This window comes from Schizosaccharomyces octosporus (genome assembly GCF_000150505.1).
Source record: "Schizosaccharomyces octosporus yFS286 unplaced genomic scaffold supercont6.3, whole genome shotgun sequence".
Classification (NCBI taxonomy): domain Eukaryota; kingdom Fungi; phylum Ascomycota; class Schizosaccharomycetes; order Schizosaccharomycetales; family Schizosaccharomycetaceae; genus Schizosaccharomyces; species Schizosaccharomyces octosporus.
In genome coordinates, this window is record NW_013185621.1 from 2,370,487 (window position 1) to 2,388,973 (window position 18,487).

General features: G+C 37.8%; 9 protein-coding genes and 2 non-coding genes across 11 annotated transcripts; 7 read left to right on the top strand and 4 right to left on the bottom strand.

Moving 5' to 3' along the window:
* The first annotated feature begins 1,116 nt into the window (after window positions 1–1,116).
* Window positions 1,117–3,172, top strand: SOCG_01609 (Clp1-interacting protein Nsk1). The gene has a single exon (XM_013164562.1). It carries the CDS (start codon window positions 1,451–1,453, stop codon window positions 2,729–2,731), a length of 1,281 nt encoding a protein of 426 aa, XP_013020016.1. The 5' UTR covers window positions 1,117–1,450; the 3' UTR covers window positions 2,732–3,172.
* A 145-nt stretch (window positions 3,173–3,317) lies between these two features.
* On the top strand, window positions 3,318–4,025 carry SOCG_01610 (3-oxoacyl-[acyl-carrier-protein] reductase Oar2; the record flags this gene model as incomplete). Its single annotated transcript, XM_013164563.1, has 1 exon — window positions 3,318–4,025. One exon carries the CDS (start codon window positions 3,318–3,320, stop codon window positions 4,023–4,025), a length of 708 nt encoding a protein of 235 aa, XP_013020017.1.
* Window positions 4,026–4,350: 325 nt separating this feature from the next.
* Window positions 4,351–4,972, top strand: SOCG_01611 (60S ribosomal protein L23). Its single transcript, XM_013164564.1, has 2 exons — window positions 4,351–4,542; window positions 4,683–4,972. Exons 1-2 carry the CDS (start codon window positions 4,371–4,373, stop codon window positions 4,928–4,930), a joined length of 420 nt encoding a protein of 139 aa, XP_013020018.1. The 5' UTR covers window positions 4,351–4,370; the 3' UTR covers window positions 4,931–4,972.
* Window positions 4,973–5,665: 693 nt separating this feature from the next.
* Window positions 5,666–6,320, top strand: SOCG_01612 (phosphoric ester hydrolase Ssu72; the record flags this gene model as incomplete). Its single annotated transcript, XM_013164565.1, has 2 exons — window positions 5,666–5,748; window positions 5,810–6,320. 2 exons carry the CDS (start codon window positions 5,666–5,668, stop codon window positions 6,318–6,320), a joined length of 594 nt encoding a protein of 197 aa, XP_013020019.1.
* A 421-nt stretch (window positions 6,321–6,741) lies between these two features.
* SOCG_01613 (GTPase activating protein) lies at window positions 6,742–8,760 on the top strand (the record flags this gene model as incomplete). The annotated part of the gene is made up of 3 exons (XM_013164566.1): window positions 6,742–6,808; window positions 6,872–7,000; window positions 7,052–8,760. The coding sequence occupies 3 exons, from the start codon at window positions 6,742–6,744 to the stop codon at window positions 8,758–8,760; spliced, it is 1,905 nt and encodes a 634-aa protein (XP_013020020.1).
* Window positions 8,761–9,321: 561 nt separating this feature from the next.
* SOCG_01614 (cytoplasmic phenylalanine-tRNA ligase alpha subunit Frs2) lies at window positions 9,322–11,071 on the top strand (the record flags this gene model as incomplete). Its single annotated transcript, XM_013164567.1, has 3 exons — window positions 9,322–9,615; window positions 9,818–9,907; window positions 9,956–11,071. 3 exons carry the CDS (start codon window positions 9,322–9,324, stop codon window positions 11,069–11,071), a joined length of 1,500 nt encoding a protein of 499 aa, XP_013020021.1.
* A 155-nt stretch (window positions 11,072–11,226) lies between these two features.
* On the bottom strand, window positions 11,227–13,072 carry SOCG_01615 (histone deacetylase Hos2). The gene has a single exon (XM_013164568.1). The coding sequence runs from the start codon at window positions 12,560–12,562 to the stop codon at window positions 11,258–11,260; it is 1,305 nt and encodes a 434-aa protein (XP_013020022.1). The 5' UTR covers window positions 12,563–13,072; the 3' UTR covers window positions 11,227–11,257.
* Window positions 13,073–13,089: 17 nt separating this feature from the next.
* SOCG_01616 (ING family Png1) lies at window positions 13,090–14,696 on the top strand. Its single transcript, XM_013164569.1, has one exon. The coding sequence runs from the start codon at window positions 13,713–13,715 to the stop codon at window positions 14,544–14,546; it is 834 nt and encodes a 277-aa protein (XP_013020023.1). The 5' UTR covers window positions 13,090–13,712; the 3' UTR covers window positions 14,547–14,696.
* On the bottom strand, window positions 14,693–16,077 carry SOCG_01617 (translation initiation factor eIF2 alpha subunit). Its single transcript, XM_013164570.1, has 3 exons — window positions 15,941–16,077; window positions 15,698–15,868; window positions 14,693–15,644 (listed from the first exon to the last, which is right to left on the bottom strand). Exons 1-3 carry the CDS (start codon window positions 16,008–16,010, stop codon window positions 14,965–14,967), a joined length of 921 nt encoding a protein of 306 aa, XP_013020024.1. The 5' UTR covers window positions 16,011–16,077; the 3' UTR covers window positions 14,693–14,964.
* A 986-nt stretch (window positions 16,078–17,063) lies between these two features.
* Window positions 17,064–17,135, bottom strand: SOCG_16421. The gene has a single exon. It is a non-coding gene; the product is annotated as a tRNA-Thr (tRNA).
* A 374-nt stretch (window positions 17,136–17,509) lies between these two features.
* SOCG_16422 lies at window positions 17,510–17,592 on the bottom strand. The gene has a single exon. It is a non-coding gene; the product is annotated as a tRNA-Lys (tRNA).
* Between the last annotated feature and the right edge of the window lie 895 nt (window positions 17,593–18,487).

Below are 18,487 nucleotides of genomic sequence, written 5' to 3' on the forward strand. Positions count from 1 at the left end.
TGAGACGATGCCGCTAGAATACAGCGAATATGCAAAGAGACGTCAATAGAAAAACTTGATTCATATTTTTTTGATGTATTCGTACTTTATGCATCAAACCCATAACCGATATCTGTCTTCTTTCTCTTTCTTTCCATTGAATCAATTATGGTCTACCATTTGCTGTGCCAATCGTAATCATCGAGAGTGAGTCTTGTTGTTTTTCATTTCTATCCATAGGTAACAATCTAACGTCAACGTTAACCCACCATAAAGCGAATTTAGAGAGTACTAATAGCAGAGAATGCAGGAAGACGTCGTGGTAATTTTTAATACATGCTAATTATTTTATTTTAAAAAAAAATAAAACATTTATAAAGTACGAAAACAAACGTTCAACTTGCTGTTTACCATCTTGAACAGAAAGCTCGCTTGTTGCATTAGAGTCGTGTTTAGCGAATATCATAAACATCAAGATTTGCTTCAAATGCGATTGTTTTGGAATGTAAGTAAAAAGAAGGTAGGAAACGAAAGAATATAAGTGTTTTCTAGGTTATTTTTACTTCAAAAAATTACATGAACATTTTTTCATTTTCTTCTAAGGGCAAGTATAGTTGATAATAGCAGGTAGACGAAATTTCAACAGTGACGATCCTTTTTTCAATTTTTAGCTTTCATGAAGTGTCAATTATTTTTCCTATTTGTTGGAACAGCCTGACTAGACTCAGTGGTGGTACTTTTTCCTGAAAGAGAGTCCCATTTATGAATAAGTGCGTCAAGACTGTTTTCTCTTAGTTTTTCTTTTATTACATATATATTCTTGTACAACACTTGCTCTTTTCGAATAAGTTTGCACCACTATGCAACTGGTTTGTTTTCCCTTGCTAATTTACAAAGAAAACCGATCTGATCTCTTTACTTTCCATAGTTCATTTACAAACTCGCTACTTCCAACTAGCTGGGAAATGTTCTTTGTTTTGGAAAAACAAGAAAAAAGAAAAGTAAAGACATATGTATATATACAGTTACATTCATCACTGAACCCATTTTAAATCCTTGTTTACATACCGCCTGAGCCTGACTGTTTGCTACCTCTAGTATCGTTGTAGTATTTCAAAAACTTACAAACAAACCTACAATAACTTCATATTTCCCCAAAATAGTTTCCTTTTAACTATAGAATTTCAATCATTAGACTTCTTTGAAGCTATATATCTTAAGAATAACTACTATTGAATAGGCTGCCATACAAGTTCTTGGGTTTGTCCTTATTGCAGGCATTTTTCCTTCGTCTATTCATAGCTTTCAAAGCTCTCTCAAAAGAGCTTGAAAATATAAGAATAGAAAGCTATCATAGAAGCAGGCCTTTCCCGTTTTCTTCCCTCCGACTTGACTGTCTCAAGGTTGTTTCCCATTCTTTTATCCAGTTTTCTTCAGTTGTTCAGTCATTTTCTTTTTCTAACGAAAAAATATGTCGGTTCCTTCTCGCTTTTCGATAACAGACATAACACCTTTCCTAACTCTCCCATCCGTTCCGTTGTCCTCCGTACCTTCCAGTCGAACATCATTCCATAGTAGTTTGGCTTCTTCTCCTCTTCGAATTTTATCCCCCTTTAAACCGCCATCCTCTTCCCTTCCACGAGTAGCTAGTCCGACCAAAATAACGTCCCCAACCACGATGAGTTCTCTTCAGGAAAAAACTTCGACCCCTATAAGAAAGGTAGACCTTGCTAATGATGACTCTCCCTCTCCGAAGACCTTTGGCTCAACGAAAACTTTTGTTAATGAGCAGAAGTCAACATCTTCTCCTAAAGTATCTTCTAATCCATCATTGACTTCGACGCCACCTGGAATCCTCGAACAAGACCATTTTTTCTCGGCTCGTTCAAAACGGAAAAATAATCTCTTTTTTGTCGATGAAAATGGTTCCAGTCGTGTCGTTCTTGGTACCCCTTCGCGCGTTCCAAGTCCTACCAAAACAGGGTCTATGCTTAATTCTCCACCTTCAAGAGTGGAATTAACTGGCTCTCCAAAATCTAGCGTATCCTCAATTCGCTCTTCACCTTTACGATCTCCAATTCGTTCTTCTGTACGCACGCCGTTATCACCACCTTCTAGAAAAAGATTACGTGCCAAGAATGAGCCCATTTCTCCTACCCCTGCTTCACCCAGTCCTCCACCAAAACTTCCTTCTATCTTGGGTAGGCCGAGGCGATTAGCCGCTATGGAAGCTAGTCCTGCCATTCGAAAAGCTTTGATTTCTTCAAGGCAGACGAAGCCGGTTTCGGAGGATCCCGTGAAGAAGAATACGGATTCCGAAACGAATGAGAAACCAAGTCCTTACAAGAATAAAAACGACAAGGATCCTTCGGGTGATAAATATATAGAAAAGCCTTTACAAGAAAGAAATGTCGAAACCGTGGGCATGTCTGGCAAGTTTACAAATCTGCTACGAGATGTCCAATTCAAAGAAAAACCAACTGGTGTACCTGATCACCATCGAGACTCATTGTCAAAAAGGAAACATTTACGGCAGACGAAAAGCGCTCAACTTTCTCCGAGACAGATCGCTTCTGCTGATAGTAAACCAGTCAACACGGATACAAAAAAATATCCTCCCAATCCAAAGCGAAAAGTCAAATGGTCCAAGAAATTGGTGCAAGGAAGCAGTGATACAGAACCGACATCTCCATCTCGCCCGTCAAAGGTAGAACCTTCTAAAAGTTGCCTTGCCTCTAAATTAAGAGAGTAATAGCATTCTCACGGGGGTTTTGGTGTTCATATGGTCGTAATAAGCATTTGAAATGTACAAGTTTTGTCTATTACTGCTAACCACTGGATTCATAAAATCCTAATGAAATTCATATCAATTATTAGTTTTGTTTTAAAGTCAACCATTATGATTGGATTAAAGAGGATAATTTTAGCATGCATTTTGTTTTCGTTCCAATTCGTTTCGTTCATAAGGCACCCCAAGTTTGGAACACTTTTCCTTTTAAATTATTCTTTTTTTACTATTATACCATCATAGCCGAAACTCTTTGATGAAATCATGGTTAGGATATACTGGTTGGACAGAGGACTCTGATCAATTCCTATCGGCGAAATATGTTTTAGTTTTATTTCTACTATATTTTTGTTTATTAATAAAGTAATATGTGTGAGAACTACCAAAACAGCAATTATATTCCGTAATCTTCATGGTACACATGTTATTCATATACACTCTGCTCTGCGTATGAACTACTTCCAGAAATCCTTTTCTTTGACTTGACCAAATGTAAGGATCGTTGGACATATTAAGCATATGATATAGGAAAATTTGTTTATATTAAATTATGCGCAGAATTCTAATCACAGGTGGGAGTAGTGGAATAGGAAAACGAATTGCTCAACTATGGAGTCAGCAAGGTCATCATTGCCATCTGATAAGTAGAAATGAAGAAAGACTTCAAGAGACTGTTCGTTCATTATCCAATATTCAAGGTCAGTCTCATAAATACACGGTGGCAGATGTTTGTAAGGATATGAATAGCATATCAACTCTTGTTGAAAGAGAGACGTTTGATACAGTCGTTCATGCTGCTGGAGTCTCGCAATCAAGCTTGTTTGTTCGCACTAGTGAAAATGAAATAAATAATGTCATTAATACAAACTTGCTGGCACCTATGAAACTGTCAAAGATTGCAGTCTCTATATGGTTACGCCAACGAATTCCCAAAGACAGACTTGTTCTTTTCCTATCTTCTAGGCTAGCAAATTATTCCCTTCCAGGAACAAGCGTTTATGCAGCATCAAAAATGGCATTGGAAACATTCACTAAAGTACTAGCTACCGAAGTGGCAGCCCGAGGAATTCGAGTAAATGCAGTTGCACCAGGTTACACAGACACGTCTATGCTAAGTGATCATATGCGTCAAATCGCTAAGCAACGTGTTCCGCTAGGACGTCTAGCTTCCACCGATGAGGTGGTAGATGCTTGTACATTTTTGTTAAAAAACTCTTATACAACAGGAACAATCTTGCCAATTCATGGAGGACTTTAAAAATATGATTAAAATAATTGTTTTTGAATCAAGGATGCTCGAATCATTGAATGGCATGAAATGAAATCTTGTACGTTACGCTGAAGAGTTTTATAAACTCAACAGGTTCCCCTTCAAATCCACTTACTTCATTCTTTCACAATATTGAATTCTTTGTCCAACGATTTGAATAAATCAGTATTTTCCGTTTTTGTTTACTTTTTGTTATTTCACACAACGCACAATTCTCGTTGCACTTTGTTATCCAATTGAGTGAACACGAACGAAAAAGTTGTCAGAAAATGAAAGACAGTCACACCAAACACAAAACAAGCATAGCTAGTTTCTACTCTACACAACATAACGATGTCTCGTGGACGCGGTGCAGCTTCCGGTACTAAGTACAGGATGACCTTGGGTCTTCCTGTTCAAGCCATCTTGAACTGTGCTGATAATTCTGGTGCCAAGAACCTCTACATTGTTTCCGTTTTCGGTACTGGTGCTCGTCTTAACCGTCTCCCTGCTGCAAGCTGTGGTGGTAAGTAAACGAAAATTAGCTGGTGAAATTATTCGATTTGCAATCAATTGTTGGCCTTTTTTGCTTTAATAAGGAAAAAGTGTTTGCTTTTCGCAGCTTTCTCTTTGAGTGAAATAGCATTGTACTAATCGAAATTTTAGACATGATTCTTGCTACTGTCAAGAAGGGTAAGCCTGACTTGCGTAAGAAGATTATGCCCGCCATTGTTGTTCGTCAACGCAAGGCCTGGCGCCGTAAGGACGGTGTTTTCCTTTACTTTGAAGACAACGCCGGTGTCATTGTCAACCCCAAGGGTGAAATGAAGGGATCTGCTATCACTGGTCCAGTTGCTAAGGAATGTGCTGATCTCTGGCCCCGTATTGCTTCCAATGCAGGCACTGTAGTTTAAAACTTGTTCCATGAATGACATTTTGGGATTACGAGACACTAATGTACTATTGAATATAAAGTAGTAGTAAGACAACGCGTAGCCATGTTAGATGTACCGCACTCATTGAGGTTTGTGATGCTCCTTACTAGAATCAGTATTCATATCTTGGAAGGAATAAAGAGGGTTATACAGTTCTGCCTCTACTACCCACTATAAATATTTTCTTACTTGTATACGCACTCCAAAACTAATCATTTTTTGATTAAACCGTTCATTTCATAATTATTCTCTAGTTAATGTTGCGCACGTAGCGACAACTCTCTCAAAAGACAAAACATATAATATCTAAGAAAATACGATCAGACAAAAATAAAAGGTAGCTTGGGTTTTGTCTACAGTGGTACTTACTCAATTACTGAGCGCGTATCCTTTGGACAAATGCCAAAAGTCATCATATCGCATTAGTAAATGTAATAGAGAGAACGCTGTTTATATAGCAGTATAACATCAAAAACAGTCACGATCCTTCATAGTTTTTGAAGTTCGTTAAATGTTTACTGAGTAGGAAGATGGTGCGTTACTTAGAAAAAAGGATTGTGGAAAGCAGCGCGTTTCGACATTGAAGGAACACTGAGTGCTGTGTAAATAAACCTCGAAAAACTAAGCAATTTACCCAGTATTCGCCCCTTTCGTGGTACAGGATAGGATACGAAAAGAACAGAATAGGATACTGTTGATAATTGATGCGAAACGATGGCTCCTAATACGAAACTTGATATCAGTGTCATATGTGCTTCGAATCAAAACCGCAGTATGGAGGCGCACAATCTACTCAAGTACGTTTCTCTTGAAGTTTTTGGTTTGCTTCAGAATCTATGCTAATATTCAATGGTACAGAAATGCTGGATACCAGGTGGATTCGTTTGGTACAGGAAGTGCAGTACGTCTTCCTGGTCCAAGTATCGACAAGCCCAATATTTACCCGTTTGGGTATCCTTACGATAGTATATACAAAGAACTAGAATCGCAAGACTCTCGTTTGTATACGGCTAATGGACTCCTGAAGATGTTAGACAGGAATCGACATATCAAGCGTTCTCCTAACCGCTGGCAAGACCAAGAGTTTATATACGACGTGGTAATTACCTGTGAAGAACGCTGTTTTGATGCTATTTGTGAAGACCTGTACCGTCGAGGCGAATCAAAGAGTCGGCCTGTCTACTTAATAAATGTCGATATTAAAGACAACCACGAAGAAGCAAGCGTTGGAGGCAAGGCCATTCTCGACCTCGTGCAGCAGTTGACAGATGCAAAAGACTCTTTTGAGGACGAATTTACCGATATCATGGCTCAATGGCAAGCCAAACACCCAAATCTTCCTGCTCTTTACACGATACATTTCTTTTAATGAGCTTCTCCTTAAAGTTTGGTATCCATGACCTCTGCATCGTGTCGCCTCGTTGAAACACCTTCAACCTCAGTATGCTGGATTTCGGTAGTGTATTCTGCTATGTAAGGGATTCTTATTACAACCTTCGTCCTTTTCATGCATGCTGCTATCTATTTGGAAAGCTCTTTCTGCCGAATTAGTCACTGTTTGAAAACCTTGAACCTGTCGTGTACCAATCCCTTACATTATTTTTACCGTTTACGAAATTGTTCAGTCACTCTTTTTTTGGGTTGAAAGCCCAGTGTTGACCTTTACTTCCTTCTCTTTCATCACTTCAGCTCTATCAGGATAATTCAAGGTTAAAGGGAGATTTGGTTGCTCATTACTTTCATATATCATTCGCAAACTCTCCATTGTCTCTTTTCAACAGTGCTGTAGGATGCAAAATATCATAATTCGTCAATATCGTTTTCTTGCAAAATACCTGGAACCTGAATTTTTCAAGGGTAAGTCTCATTGGTCTTTCATATAAAAGAAATAATAGAAAACATAAGTATTAACAATTTTAGAACCTGCTCTTCGCAATGCAAATGCAAGACCCCGTGAAAAGCTTCAACGCTTGTCTCATGTGCAATTCAGTGAGCTCTTAACGGATGTTGCAGACGAATTACAAAGAAGGATTAATAATGATCCGAAAGGTAATGAATTTTTAAATTCTCTGATGAACAGAAACACTAATAACTATGTAGTTCCGTTTTTACCTCCTGTGGAATCGTATCACCCCAAACGAAACCATGCCCGCCAAAAATTGGCTAGTTTGGCTCCATCCAGACTTCGAGATTTATGTATGGACGTATACTTTGAAGTGCAGGCTCGTTATGGTAATGCACTTAAAGAAGTTGATACCCCTACTTCTTTGGCCCAGCCTAGTCGGACGAATTCACATCCTCAGGTGGCTTCTCAGAGAAATCCCTCAGCAACCCATGGTGTAAAAGCCGAAGGTTCTTCCTCATCTTCTTTGCATCCCAGTGAACGTAGAACTACAAGTTCGCCAAACGTGGTCAACTCAAAAATTGCAAGTCGTGAAGCACCGTCTTCCTCGTCCCATGCTTTGCCAATGGTGCCGGATGCCGCTCCAAAAAGCCCTCCTCATCGTGTAGCCGAAGATTCCACAACCAAGTATTTAGCTAAGATTGAGATGTTGGAGAATAATCTCGCGAAATCAAATTCTCTTTTGGATGTCTCGAAATCTGAGATTGAGTCTTTAAAGGCAAAGCTTAATTCTGAAGCTGTTCATCATAAAAGTAGAATGTTCAATATGGAAGAGAAGCTTCATGAAGCATCCTTACAAATCACGACTTTGAACGAAAAACTGAAAGAAAGTCAATTAACAAGAAGCACTTCTCCTGCTGGTGTTGATGGTGAATTTGAGAAAAGCTTGAAAATGATGCAAGGGCTCATATTATCAGAAACGACAAAGGTACATCACATAAATGAATTAGAAAAATCTTTTGAGGCCCAAAAAGATGAAACTGAACGTTGGAAGCGAGTCGCTATAAATGCTAAAGCTTCTAAAATTGACGATGATGTACGATTATTCACAATGAACACTATTCCTATGAAAACGGTTCGTGAATTGGTATCTCCCAATGGTATTGTAGACGAGCAGTTGTACGTTCGCTATTTTGTAGAGATGAACGTATTTATGTCGTCTTTAAGAAAAGATAGTCCTTCACAGTGGATGTTAACGGCTAAAGATATTGCCTTAACGCTTGAGGCTATCGTTTCCGGTCTTCGGGAGGCGGTTCTTACGAAAGAGTTACTTGGCTTAGGCAGTAGTATAGATGATTTATGCACTTTCACCAATAATCTGATGCAGCAGGTGCGAGTTGCTAGTTCTAATGGTGCATTCCCTATAAGTCATATTGATGCCTCTGCTTGCTCCATTAGCATTACTTTGTCGGAGATTGTAAAAAAGCATGGTCTCTTGGATTCAGGCAAGTCTTCTGCTTCTTATGCAAGAACTTCTCTGCATCCGGTAGACGATTTAAAATCCCTTTCAGCTGCCAAGACAATACTTGGCGATAAAACAAGGCGTTATAACGAAGTAAATCAACATCTCTTGAATGCCATTAGTGATGGCAGAGCAACTTACGAAGTGCAGCAACTCATTCACGTTTTAACCAGCATTATCCGGGATACTTTATTTGACGTTTCTGCTCCTTTGGAGTTGATGAGAGACCGTAACGCTTTTGGAATCATTCATGTGTCTTTACAAGAATTACGAAAATGTTGCATGCTGTTAAGTGATTACGAAAACCAAGAGCAGCCTTCGGACCCTACAATTCCTCCGTTGACTGACCTTGCTTTTTCTACGGCTAAATGCTTCAAAAATATTTTACGATCAATTGAGGATGCTGAATTTACTGTCCAGAAAACACAATTTTCGAATAAATAAAATACTTATTCTGAGTCAAGGCTATAATTAGCATGGCCCGTGGCAGTTGACGAAAATTTTGCTCTTTTCGCTCTTTATATGTACAGTAACAATCCCAAAAGAAAGTGGTTTGTTTTTGGTTTGTTTGAACTTAGCTGGATAGTTAAAGCATGGCTCCGTCTTGTCAAGCTGAGTATTCCATTCTAATGATATTAATTAATGTTTGGGTTATATCTAGGAAAGTAGGTGAAGTAGAAAAATTAAGTGTAAGGTCAGCCAGTTCTCATCGGCAAGGATGAGAAAGGACGAAAATTGTGTTGATAAATGAGAATATGAATATTTGTAAATGTTAAGAAGCTTAAATAATTACTTTCCAATATTCGGTAGTTGTACCTAATTACAATGGAAGAGAAAAAAATTTCCTCAGAATGTCAAGTTCTAAGAATAAAACTGCATATCATCAAATTTATAAAGTAAGTTATACGGTACTATTTTATCAGCAAGGAAAGCGTTTGGAACTTCTTGCTAAGGTATTCTGCATGTTAGGAATTTACCAACTGCCAACACCACGAGACCAACAGGATGTCAAAAGTCGAAGCACTTCAAGTTCTTCTACTTAAAAAGCTTGACGAGCAAAATGAAATTGCAAATACTAGTCATCTAGAGTTTGAAGGGAAAAAACTTACTGTCCAAGATGCTCAGTCGGCAATTTTGTCTTTAGCAGCAAGAAGCATGGTTGAATTTGAGCGTCACGATATCGAAGTATACACCTTAACAACTGAAGGTGAAGAAATTTTAAAAAATGGATCTCATGAAGCTAAAGTTTTCAATGAAATCTGTGCTTCCATGAGCGGTCTTAGCATTGGTGAGTTGAAGGTATGTTATTGAACCAGGGATGGAGAGAAAAGTTCAATTTTAAATTTAGAGATCAATAACTAGCTTTAATTGCATGTTATATCTGATCATTGGCCTCTCTGGCTTCTCAAGTTAAGAGAAAGAACACCGTGTTCTCTTACCTCCCGACTATTATAAAATAAAAGTGTTTTCGAGGAAAATGTTTAAGCTAATTGTTTGTTAGGACAAATTGGGTAACACGGCCGGTCTTGGTCAAGGTAGAGCTTTCAAGCTTGGATGGATCAAGAAAGATGGAGACAAATTAATTAAAAACGTAAGAAAACATTTAATTTCTTAACTTTTACTAATTATCTCATATTAGACTGATTCTATCGAGGATGGAACTCCTAAGTTGTTGGCCGAGATTAAAGAACATGGCACTCACAAAGATACAAAGGCTCTCAACGACTTGAAAAAACGTAAATTAGTTGAGCGCAACAAATTGATGTATTTTTCTTTGAAGAAAGGTCCAAATTTCTCTCTTACCATTGAAAAGTTAAATACCGATTTGACCGCTGATATGATTACTTCTCGTTCTTGGGAGAACGCCAAGTTTAAAGACTACAACTTTGCTGCTGAGGGTATTCCTCCTGCTGGTGGTTGTCTTCATCCTTTGATGAAGGTCCGTGAAGAATTCCGCAAATTTTTCTTTGAATTGGGTTTCGAAGAAATGCCTACCAACAATTATGTTGACAGTGGTTTCTGGAACTTTGATGCTTTATTTGTTCCTCAACAACATTCTGCTCGTGATGTTCAAGATACTTTCTTTTTAAAGAAGCCTGCTTTTACTAATAAGTTGCCTGATCTTGACTATGTCGCCCGTGTTAAGAGCACCCACGAGAATGGAGGTGAAACAAGAGGTATTGGTTATCGTGCCCCATGGTCTGAAGAAGAAACTCGCAAGCTTATCCTTCGTACTCATACTACAGCTGTTTCAGGCAATATGTTGTACAAGCTTGCTAAAAACGGTTTCCGTCCTGCAAAGTATTTCTCAATTGATCGAGTTTTCCGTAATGAAACTGTCGATGCTACTCACTTGGCTGAATTCCACCAAGTGGAAGGTGTCATCTGCGATAGGAATCTCACCCTGGGAGATTTGATTGGTTTCATGGAAGTGTTCTTTGCTAAAATGAATGTCCGAAACTTACGTTTCAAGCCCGCTTACAATCCCTATACTGAACCTTCTTTGGAAATTTTCTCCTATCACGAAAAGCTCGGTAAATGGGTCGAAGTCGGAAATAGTGGTATGTTCAGACCTGAGATGTTAGAACCTATGGGTCTTCCTAAGGATGTTCGTTGTCTTGGTTTTGGTCTTTCATTAGAACGTCCTACAATGATCAAGTATGGTATTTCTGATATTCGTCAATTGATGGGACCAAAAGTGAACTTGGACTTAATTCAAGCGGGTTCTGCTGTTCGTTTAGATAGAGAAGATTAGATAATTCTGGCAGTTTGTCTGTATAGATTTAATTTTGGTATTACATTTTGCGTTTATGCAGGTTTAAGGGACTATTTACATTGAAGTTAATGTAAAAACCAAGAAACATTAACTAGATGTATGTGTTTACTAAAAGAATATAGAAGCATGTCATTTAATCATAAGAGCAACCGTTGTTATATGCGTCTATCCATGAACCCGAACATCTAACACTTTATCAAGAAACTCATCATTAAGGCGGTCATCTTCTTCGTCCAAATGACCAGTTAAGTCTGGAGGAATTTGTTGTAACTGAACGCTTGGAGCACTACCCAAATATCGTAGTTGTTCCAACGCGCGTATCCTAAGATCCTCCAACATTTTAGGTGAATTTTTGTTCTCAATTTTCGTTATTAATTTTGGGTGTAACGTGTAATCAGGAGAGAAAAATTCATAGTAAGAAGTATCTTTCGGTAACTGTGAAGGAACCGGTTCGTCCACGCAGATAGAGGTTTCATAGCACCAAGCCCTAGCGACATTACGAAGGGTATATCCACCACCGCCTACAACAAGCATGGGAATATTAAAGGACTTTGTAAATTTCACACATTCTCCATGAGCACGAATACTCAGGTTGAAAACACCTAATCTATCATAACCCAAGGAGTCCGCTCCACACTGAAGAACAATAGCTGATGGCTGAAATGTGTTGATCGTTGGCTCAATGATAGACTTATACAAGCTTGTGTACTGATCATCTCCAATTCCATCGTCTAATGGCACATTCATCGCAAAGTACTTTCCGCCTTTAATCCCATTTTCATCAAAATTTCCAGTTGCAGGAAAGAAATCACCGTTGTATTTGTGAAAAGAGACGGTTAGTACACGATCAGATTCATAAAAAGCTTGTTGAACACCATCCCCGTGATGAATATCAATATCAATATAAAGAACACGAGGAAAATATCGTAGCATATTGAGAATAGCCAAAACAATGTCATTAACATAGCAAAATCCACTAGCTTCTGCTCTTTTGGCATGATGGAGTCCGCCGCTCCAATTAATGGCAATGTCGGTTTGTCCTTGGGTTAGTTTTCTTGAAGCATCTAAACTAGCACCCGCGGACCTTTGGGAAAATTCATATACTCCGTCAAAGATTGGACAGTCAGCGCCAATGTTGAATTTTTGAAATGTGTCGGCATAGGTTTCCGCATCGTCAGGAGTGATTTTTTGTAAAAAATCTAAATAGTCTTCTCGATGAAAGCTAGCCATTTCGTTAAAGGTTGCTTTTCTAGGACTATAGACATTCATTTTGTCATGCAACCCGTATCCCATCACAAGATGGTTAGCAATCGTGATACGATGTGGTTTCATAGGATGCTTGTCACCATAATGATAATTTCCAACCTTATTATCTAGGTGATACGTGACTCTTCGCTTTTGTGGGCGAAAGCTAAAGAAAGAGCCATATTCGACATCATTAAACGAAGTATCTGTCTCTTCCACGGTCATTTTTTATTCTCTTGCTTCAACGAACAGTTCAAAAAAAGAAAGGAAAAAATAAATAAACCAGCGCAATTATTTAAGACAAAGACAACGAGTCAAACTTGGTGTACGAGATTGAAATTAACAAATTCGAATTGTATTAATGTCACCTTGCTAAAATACACAGGATAATAAACAGAGAAAATTTTAACTGCTCGAATGATTTTGCGCTTTTCAGTTCTATTGATAATTGAAAACTTAGGTAGAAAGTCGTTACAACGCTTATAAATACCTATTTATAATCTCAATTGACAAACGATAACAGAGTAAAAACACGCGAATAAAAGCTTAAGCCAAATATCTTCTAGTATTCACATAAAGCAACTCGTAAATAAAATATAATTAGAAAAACCATAAAATATAGCACATTTTCATGCTTCTTTGTAAACAAGTTCAAATGTGCAGTTGACAGCCATCTTGTTTACAGAAATGCTGGCTACTCTGTGATAAATAATTTAAAGGGAGTTTCCGTCTATGGTATTCTACTTTAGCATTCTCGTTCAAATACGTTGAATGAATTTTTAGGAATAAAAACTAGAGAAAGTTTTTTTTTATTTGTGAAGCAAAAGTAGAAGGGTAAGAGGATTGAAAGACTAAAATATCTTTCCTTTGCGTTTTTCTTTTACTAGTACGTTTCGTCGACGATTTTTGTTTGTTTGTATGTAGCGTAGTTCTAAACAGTGGCCAAAGTAACCACCAAAAAAATTTGGGAAAAAAGAAAGAAAGGCCTGTAAGGCGGATTCCAGGTCAGCAATTCTATCAGTTAATTAAACTTTTTTTCTTAATTCGTGTCCGTCTGTCTTTTTGCTCTTGTTGCAAGTCTAGCAAAGGACTGTAGCCTTTTGCCAAATTACAATAAGTCGCCTCCTTTTTATTCCGTTTGAAAAATAAAAGAGATCGCTGAATAACTTATCTTGTCTTTCTACCGAAAACAATATTGCCTTGGTGATTCTTGCACTTGCAATTTGTGGGCATACTTGGTTTTGTTTGCTATTTATTTGCGGACTCATAAAGTTTTGATTTTATGATCAAGACAGAGTATTCATTGAGAACATTATAAACTGGGTTTAATTATTGGAATACCACGCATTCTCAGTTCTCATAAAATTGATTCACAATGGCTGACGAAGCTGTTTACGTTCTAACAGATTATCTGCAGTCCTTGGATAATCTTCCTGATGAGACAAAGCACACATTCGATGAGATAAGCGTTAAGGAAATGGCACTTCATGATTTAGGAAAGCAAATTCAAGCAGCAGATCAACAAATTCAATCACATGTCAAATCCCTGGGTTCTCATGTTCCCCATCCCAAGGAAGAATCTCTCTACAGCTCTATAAGAGAAAAATATGAAAAGTCCATTATTATACAGAGTGAAAAGGTTCAGCTTGCGGAGCGCGCACGAGTTGTTTTGATGAGACATATCAAACGCTTGGATGATAAGCTCATGAAATTGGGTCCTGGTTTTACTCCGGCAGAATTATTGAGTCAAGCGAACGACCTAAATTTTTCTTCAGCTTCTTTAAATTCTCCTGTTGGTGTTAGTGCTCGCCAAGTGCCTGCTCAAGCTCGGAATGGTACTGGACGGCGGCAAAGTTCGGTTTTTGGCCGAACTGCTTCACAGAATGGAGGAGTCCAGCAGGGCATGGTGGATGGTGCTAGCGCTGGCGCTGGCCGGTCACAAAAGGCTTCAGGTACAATTTCTAAAGCCCCCGGTGTCAAAGCCGGAGCTGCTGCGTATAGTGAAGTCGTGTCTGAAGAAGAAGAGGATCAGGAAGAAGAGGATAATGAGAAGTATTGCTTCTGCCAACAAGGATCTTATGGGCAAATGGTTGCTTGCGATAATGAAGATTGCGAACGAGAATGGTTCCACATGGAATGCGTTGGATTAAAGGCGCCGCCAGAGGGTACTTGGTATTGCGAAGCATGCCGTGAAAAAATGGGTAATTAAACAAAAACTTGCCGTTTCATTCCCTTGCTTTAATTCAAATCAGGAATTTTAGCGATTGTAGAGCTATATATAAGTTTTCGTACAAATTGTTTATAGTAGATAATCATTCATGTATTAATAATAATAATAATTTCTATTATTTATAATTGGAAAATTCTGAGTTTGTAAAAACATCCTCCATTACACGGTTTCATCCGAGAGAAAGCAAAAACCTTTCAATTCTATCTGCACATCAATGCCAATACATTTCATTGCTATTTTAACGTTGGTAGATTATTTACACCCTAGATGAAATCTCCAAATTTGAACAAAAAAAGAAGAATAAGAGAACAATACAACCGGTTTGCCCAAAAAAGAAGGACTCACAACGCGTGGTATATGGGAAGAGATACAACTTTTATTATATTGGTTCCAGGATTTACTCAGAACCACTTTGATCATCCTCTTCGTCACCGGAAATTTCAGCATTCTCCTTTTCGAATTTTTTCATGAGATCAGCAAGCTCAAGTTCATCAGTCTCACTAACAGCCTTGGGCTTCATCTTAACGATACAAGTACCATTGGCGGCGGATATAACCTTTTCTATGTTGACAATAGCCTCTTCCAACTTCTTTAAACCAAGAGACTTGTCTAAAGCATTGGTCAAGAGAACGTACAATGGAGGAGCAACGAGCTTGACTTTGATAGGAACTTCCTCGGTACGAAGATCTTCAGCAGATTTCAAAGCAGCCTTGATGGCGTTAATACCGTCGTAGCCAAAGCAAGTGACTTCGACGTCAGCACGAATCTTGATGGGTTGAGGAGTTAAACGACGAGAGATTTGACCCAACAAGTCATCGATGATTCCAGGCTTAGGAGCTTCCAAACCTTCGAATACGTGTTCAGCGTTCGAGATGGCCAATTTGAAAGCGTCGTAAGCATGGCCATATCTGCGATACAAGGGCCAACCGATAGAGGTATACATGGTTTCTAAGGGAACGTTGTGCTTTTCTGCAATATGGCGCATGATAGAGTGGACAGCCTTGGACTTGTTGAAGCGTTCTTCGCACTTGATGACATCTTCAGGACTGACACGACGCTTGGACAAGTCGATATAACCTGAAATTGACAATTAGTATGGCATAAAGATTTTATATCTACTTTTTACATACCCTTTTCTTTGTCGACACGCAAAACAACGACGACTTCATTACGGCCAACACGGATGTGTTTTTGAACGGAACGAATACGACGCCTAGAAAGTTCAGAAAGTAAAACCATTCCTTCAATGTTATCGTATTCAAGTAGTTTGACATAAGCACCCATCTCTTGGATTTGACGGACTAACGATTACAAGTTAGCTAACTGGCAAAATATACAGTTAAGAGAGCAAAAATCACTGATTTTCAACTTACCATTGACTACAACAAGTTCGTCCACTTCAGGGAAGCGGTTCTCGTACATTCGGCAACTAGTCGTCGACATTTTGGCTATGGGTGAGGTGTTTGGTTTTTGGCAAATTTTTCTGGTGAGTCGCACCTCTCAGTTTACGTGTTGGCAAACCAAGTCTGGAAGAAAATGGGGCTAAAAATGACAGAAAAAGAAGTGTGAATGGTTAATTTTCAATTATACATTAAGAAATTTTCAGCGTGTTGTCAATTGGTAGAATCTTTGAAACTTGGAAAAAGAATCCGTCCTTATGATGATCAACAATACTGTACAAAGAATTTTACTGAATCAAAATGTATAAAATGTTTTTCTAAGCTATTATAAGAGATATCACATCCACAGGCTCAAGAGAGGATGTAAATTTTTATCGTTTCAAGAAGCAACTTATTCAGCCAAGCAGGTTGACAGTTTTGGCCGGTGTAAAGATTTTGTAATTAGTGTACATATTATCAAGAAAATCAGAATTAATACTTCTAATCTTTTGCAGATGTGAATCTATCGTTTTTGTTTTCTAGCAAAAGTTGAATTTCCAATTGACAAACGGAAACTACTTGATTTGGAAAGCAAACTACAAATGCAACTTTCAAGAATATCTACGTGGTTAACAATTTAGTTTTGGAAAAATCAAAGACTGTTAGCATTGGACAATGTGTATTTGTTTACTGATGCTGTCAAACAAGAATTCCTGTTGATCAACAATTATTGTCCCAGGCATATTGAATCCGTAAATTACGACTTTTCGGGATATTTAAAATGAAAAAGTGGATTTGTATAGAATAGAATATAGATTGAATGATTTTATGGGATTAATTCATAAGAAATAAGAAGGGTCTATTTTTCAAGCATCTGTTTGTTTCAATTAACGGTTACTGACCTTTGGTATTCAAGGACAGTATACAGAGTATACAAAAATACCTAAAAGAATAAAAGAACACATAAATCACTTTGCTAAGAACGAAATACCCACACTTTTTTTTTTCATTTTTTTTCTTGCCAATCTTTTTATTGTACATTTGTTTATTTAGTAATGAGCCGCATCGGGATACGTTAAAAAAAATGGTGGATGATTGAAAAAAACTGAATTATTTTTGCTCCAGCAGTGACTCGAACACTGGACCTCCTGTTTACGAGACAGGCGCTCTACCACTGAGCTACAAGAGCTTGGTTGGTATACCAGTTATTGTAAAGCTATTTAGAAAGCAACAAAGACTTTGCGATGTGAAATGAGTTAGGTGAAATTGGTTATGAGAGCCAAGGGTAATCTGAAAAGTAGGATGGGAAAAAGGACCATTCTATCTTTTTAAGTCCAGTCAAAATAGACATGTTTGTGTTTGATTCTATTGTATTTCTTCCTTGTATAATCAAGCGACTGACCAAGTTTTGTTTTATACCAAGGCATCCCAGTTTCCTTGCTTTTCTTTACAAACAGCATGCAGCATAAAATAAAGTAAAGAAACAGCAAGTTTTCATACAATGCTCCATTCTTCAACAAAAGACTACTAAAATTGAAGTAGAGGAACAGCAAAAAAAAGGAACTCCCAAGGCGAGACTCGAACTCGCAACCTTCTGATGACCTTCATAAGAGTCAGACGCTCTAAACCGATTGAGCTACCCGGGACTTGTTGGAAGAATACTACGTTAAAGTCTATATAAAGGTCAAATGATTTGAAAACAAATTTGCAAGCAGTCATCATAAACAAATTCTCCTCAAGAACTTTAGACTACCATCCTTTCAAATTGCCAAAGTAATAGAACCCAGTTTTGATCCGTTGGTTTCCGTTCATTTGAGAGTTCTTTAAATACGGCTCCCTGATTTTGGTTTCCGTTTTGAGTCATATTTTGAATGATGATGACTTTGTTGGTCCTATACAAAAGATAGCGTGACAGATTCTGTTTGAACCTTAGTTCTCCTGGTTTTTTCCACTCATTGAATCTCCGGTTCTTTCAATAATTCAACGATATCAAAGGGAATGAATTCTCGATTCATCCATTTGTCACTTTTCCTTTTTTTTCTTTTTATTTTTTCACCCCTTTGATTCGGTATATAACAGTCGCCATACAAGAAGCGATAAAATGATATCATGATTTCGTTAGTACGATAAGCAGAGACTAGCCGATCTCGTCTATTGGTTTTTTTTTCGACATGAGTGAACAAAAGGTAGAGTGAGAGAAGGAGAAGGAAGGAGAGAAACAAAAGGATTTACTTTTGTTTTTTTATCTCTTTCACTAATTTCTCTTATTTTTTATTTTGTCTTTATTTTATTTACATACGGGTTTTTCGTCGACTATAGTCTCACACTTATTTTCGTTCAATACTTTTCCTTTCAAATCCGACTTTTCTTCTATTGTCGGGTTCAACGAAAGACTTTTTCAATTTCAATTGAATTTTAAAAGAATTCTTTTGTTGTTTTCTCAAAAAAAAAAAAACTGAAATACTCTTGATATTCTTTTTTTAAAAAAAAATTTTCATCAAAAGCCGGTCTTGTTACTTCAGGGGTCTCAAAAAGTTGACA

What these genes read in the sequence shown, in the direction of transcription:
- SOCG_01616 (XM_013164569.1), top strand. Translation starts at nt 13,713, where the DNA reads ATGGCTGACGAAGCTGTTTACGTTCTAACAGATTATCTGCAGTCCTTG.
- SOCG_01615 (XM_013164568.1), bottom strand. Translation starts at nt 12,562, where the DNA reads ATGACCGTGGAAGAGACAGATACTTCGTTTAATGATGTCGAATATGGC.
- SOCG_01617 (XM_013164570.1), bottom strand. Translation starts at nt 16,010, where the DNA reads ATGTCGACGACTAGTTGCCGAATGTACGAGAACCGCTTCCCTGAAGTG. An exon ending in CGAACTTGTTGTAGTCAATG is followed by an intron (nt 15,869 to 15,940) that starts GTAAGTTGAAAA and finishes TGTAATCGTTAG; the next exon opens with TCCGTCAAATCCAAGAGATG. An exon ending in GCGTGTCGACAAAGAAAAGG is followed by an intron (nt 15,645 to 15,697) that starts GTATGTAAAAAG and finishes TGTCAATTTCAG; the next exon opens with GTTATATCGACTTGTCCAAG.
- SOCG_01609 (XM_013164562.1), top strand. Translation starts at nt 1,451, where the DNA reads ATGTCGGTTCCTTCTCGCTTTTCGATAACAGACATAACACCTTTCCTA.
- SOCG_01611 (XM_013164564.1), top strand. Translation starts at nt 4,371, where the DNA reads ATGTCTCGTGGACGCGGTGCAGCTTCCGGTACTAAGTACAGGATGACC. An exon ending in CCCTGCTGCAAGCTGTGGTG is followed by an intron (nt 4,543 to 4,682) that starts GTAAGTAAACGA and finishes TCGAAATTTTAG; the next exon opens with ACATGATTCTTGCTACTGTC.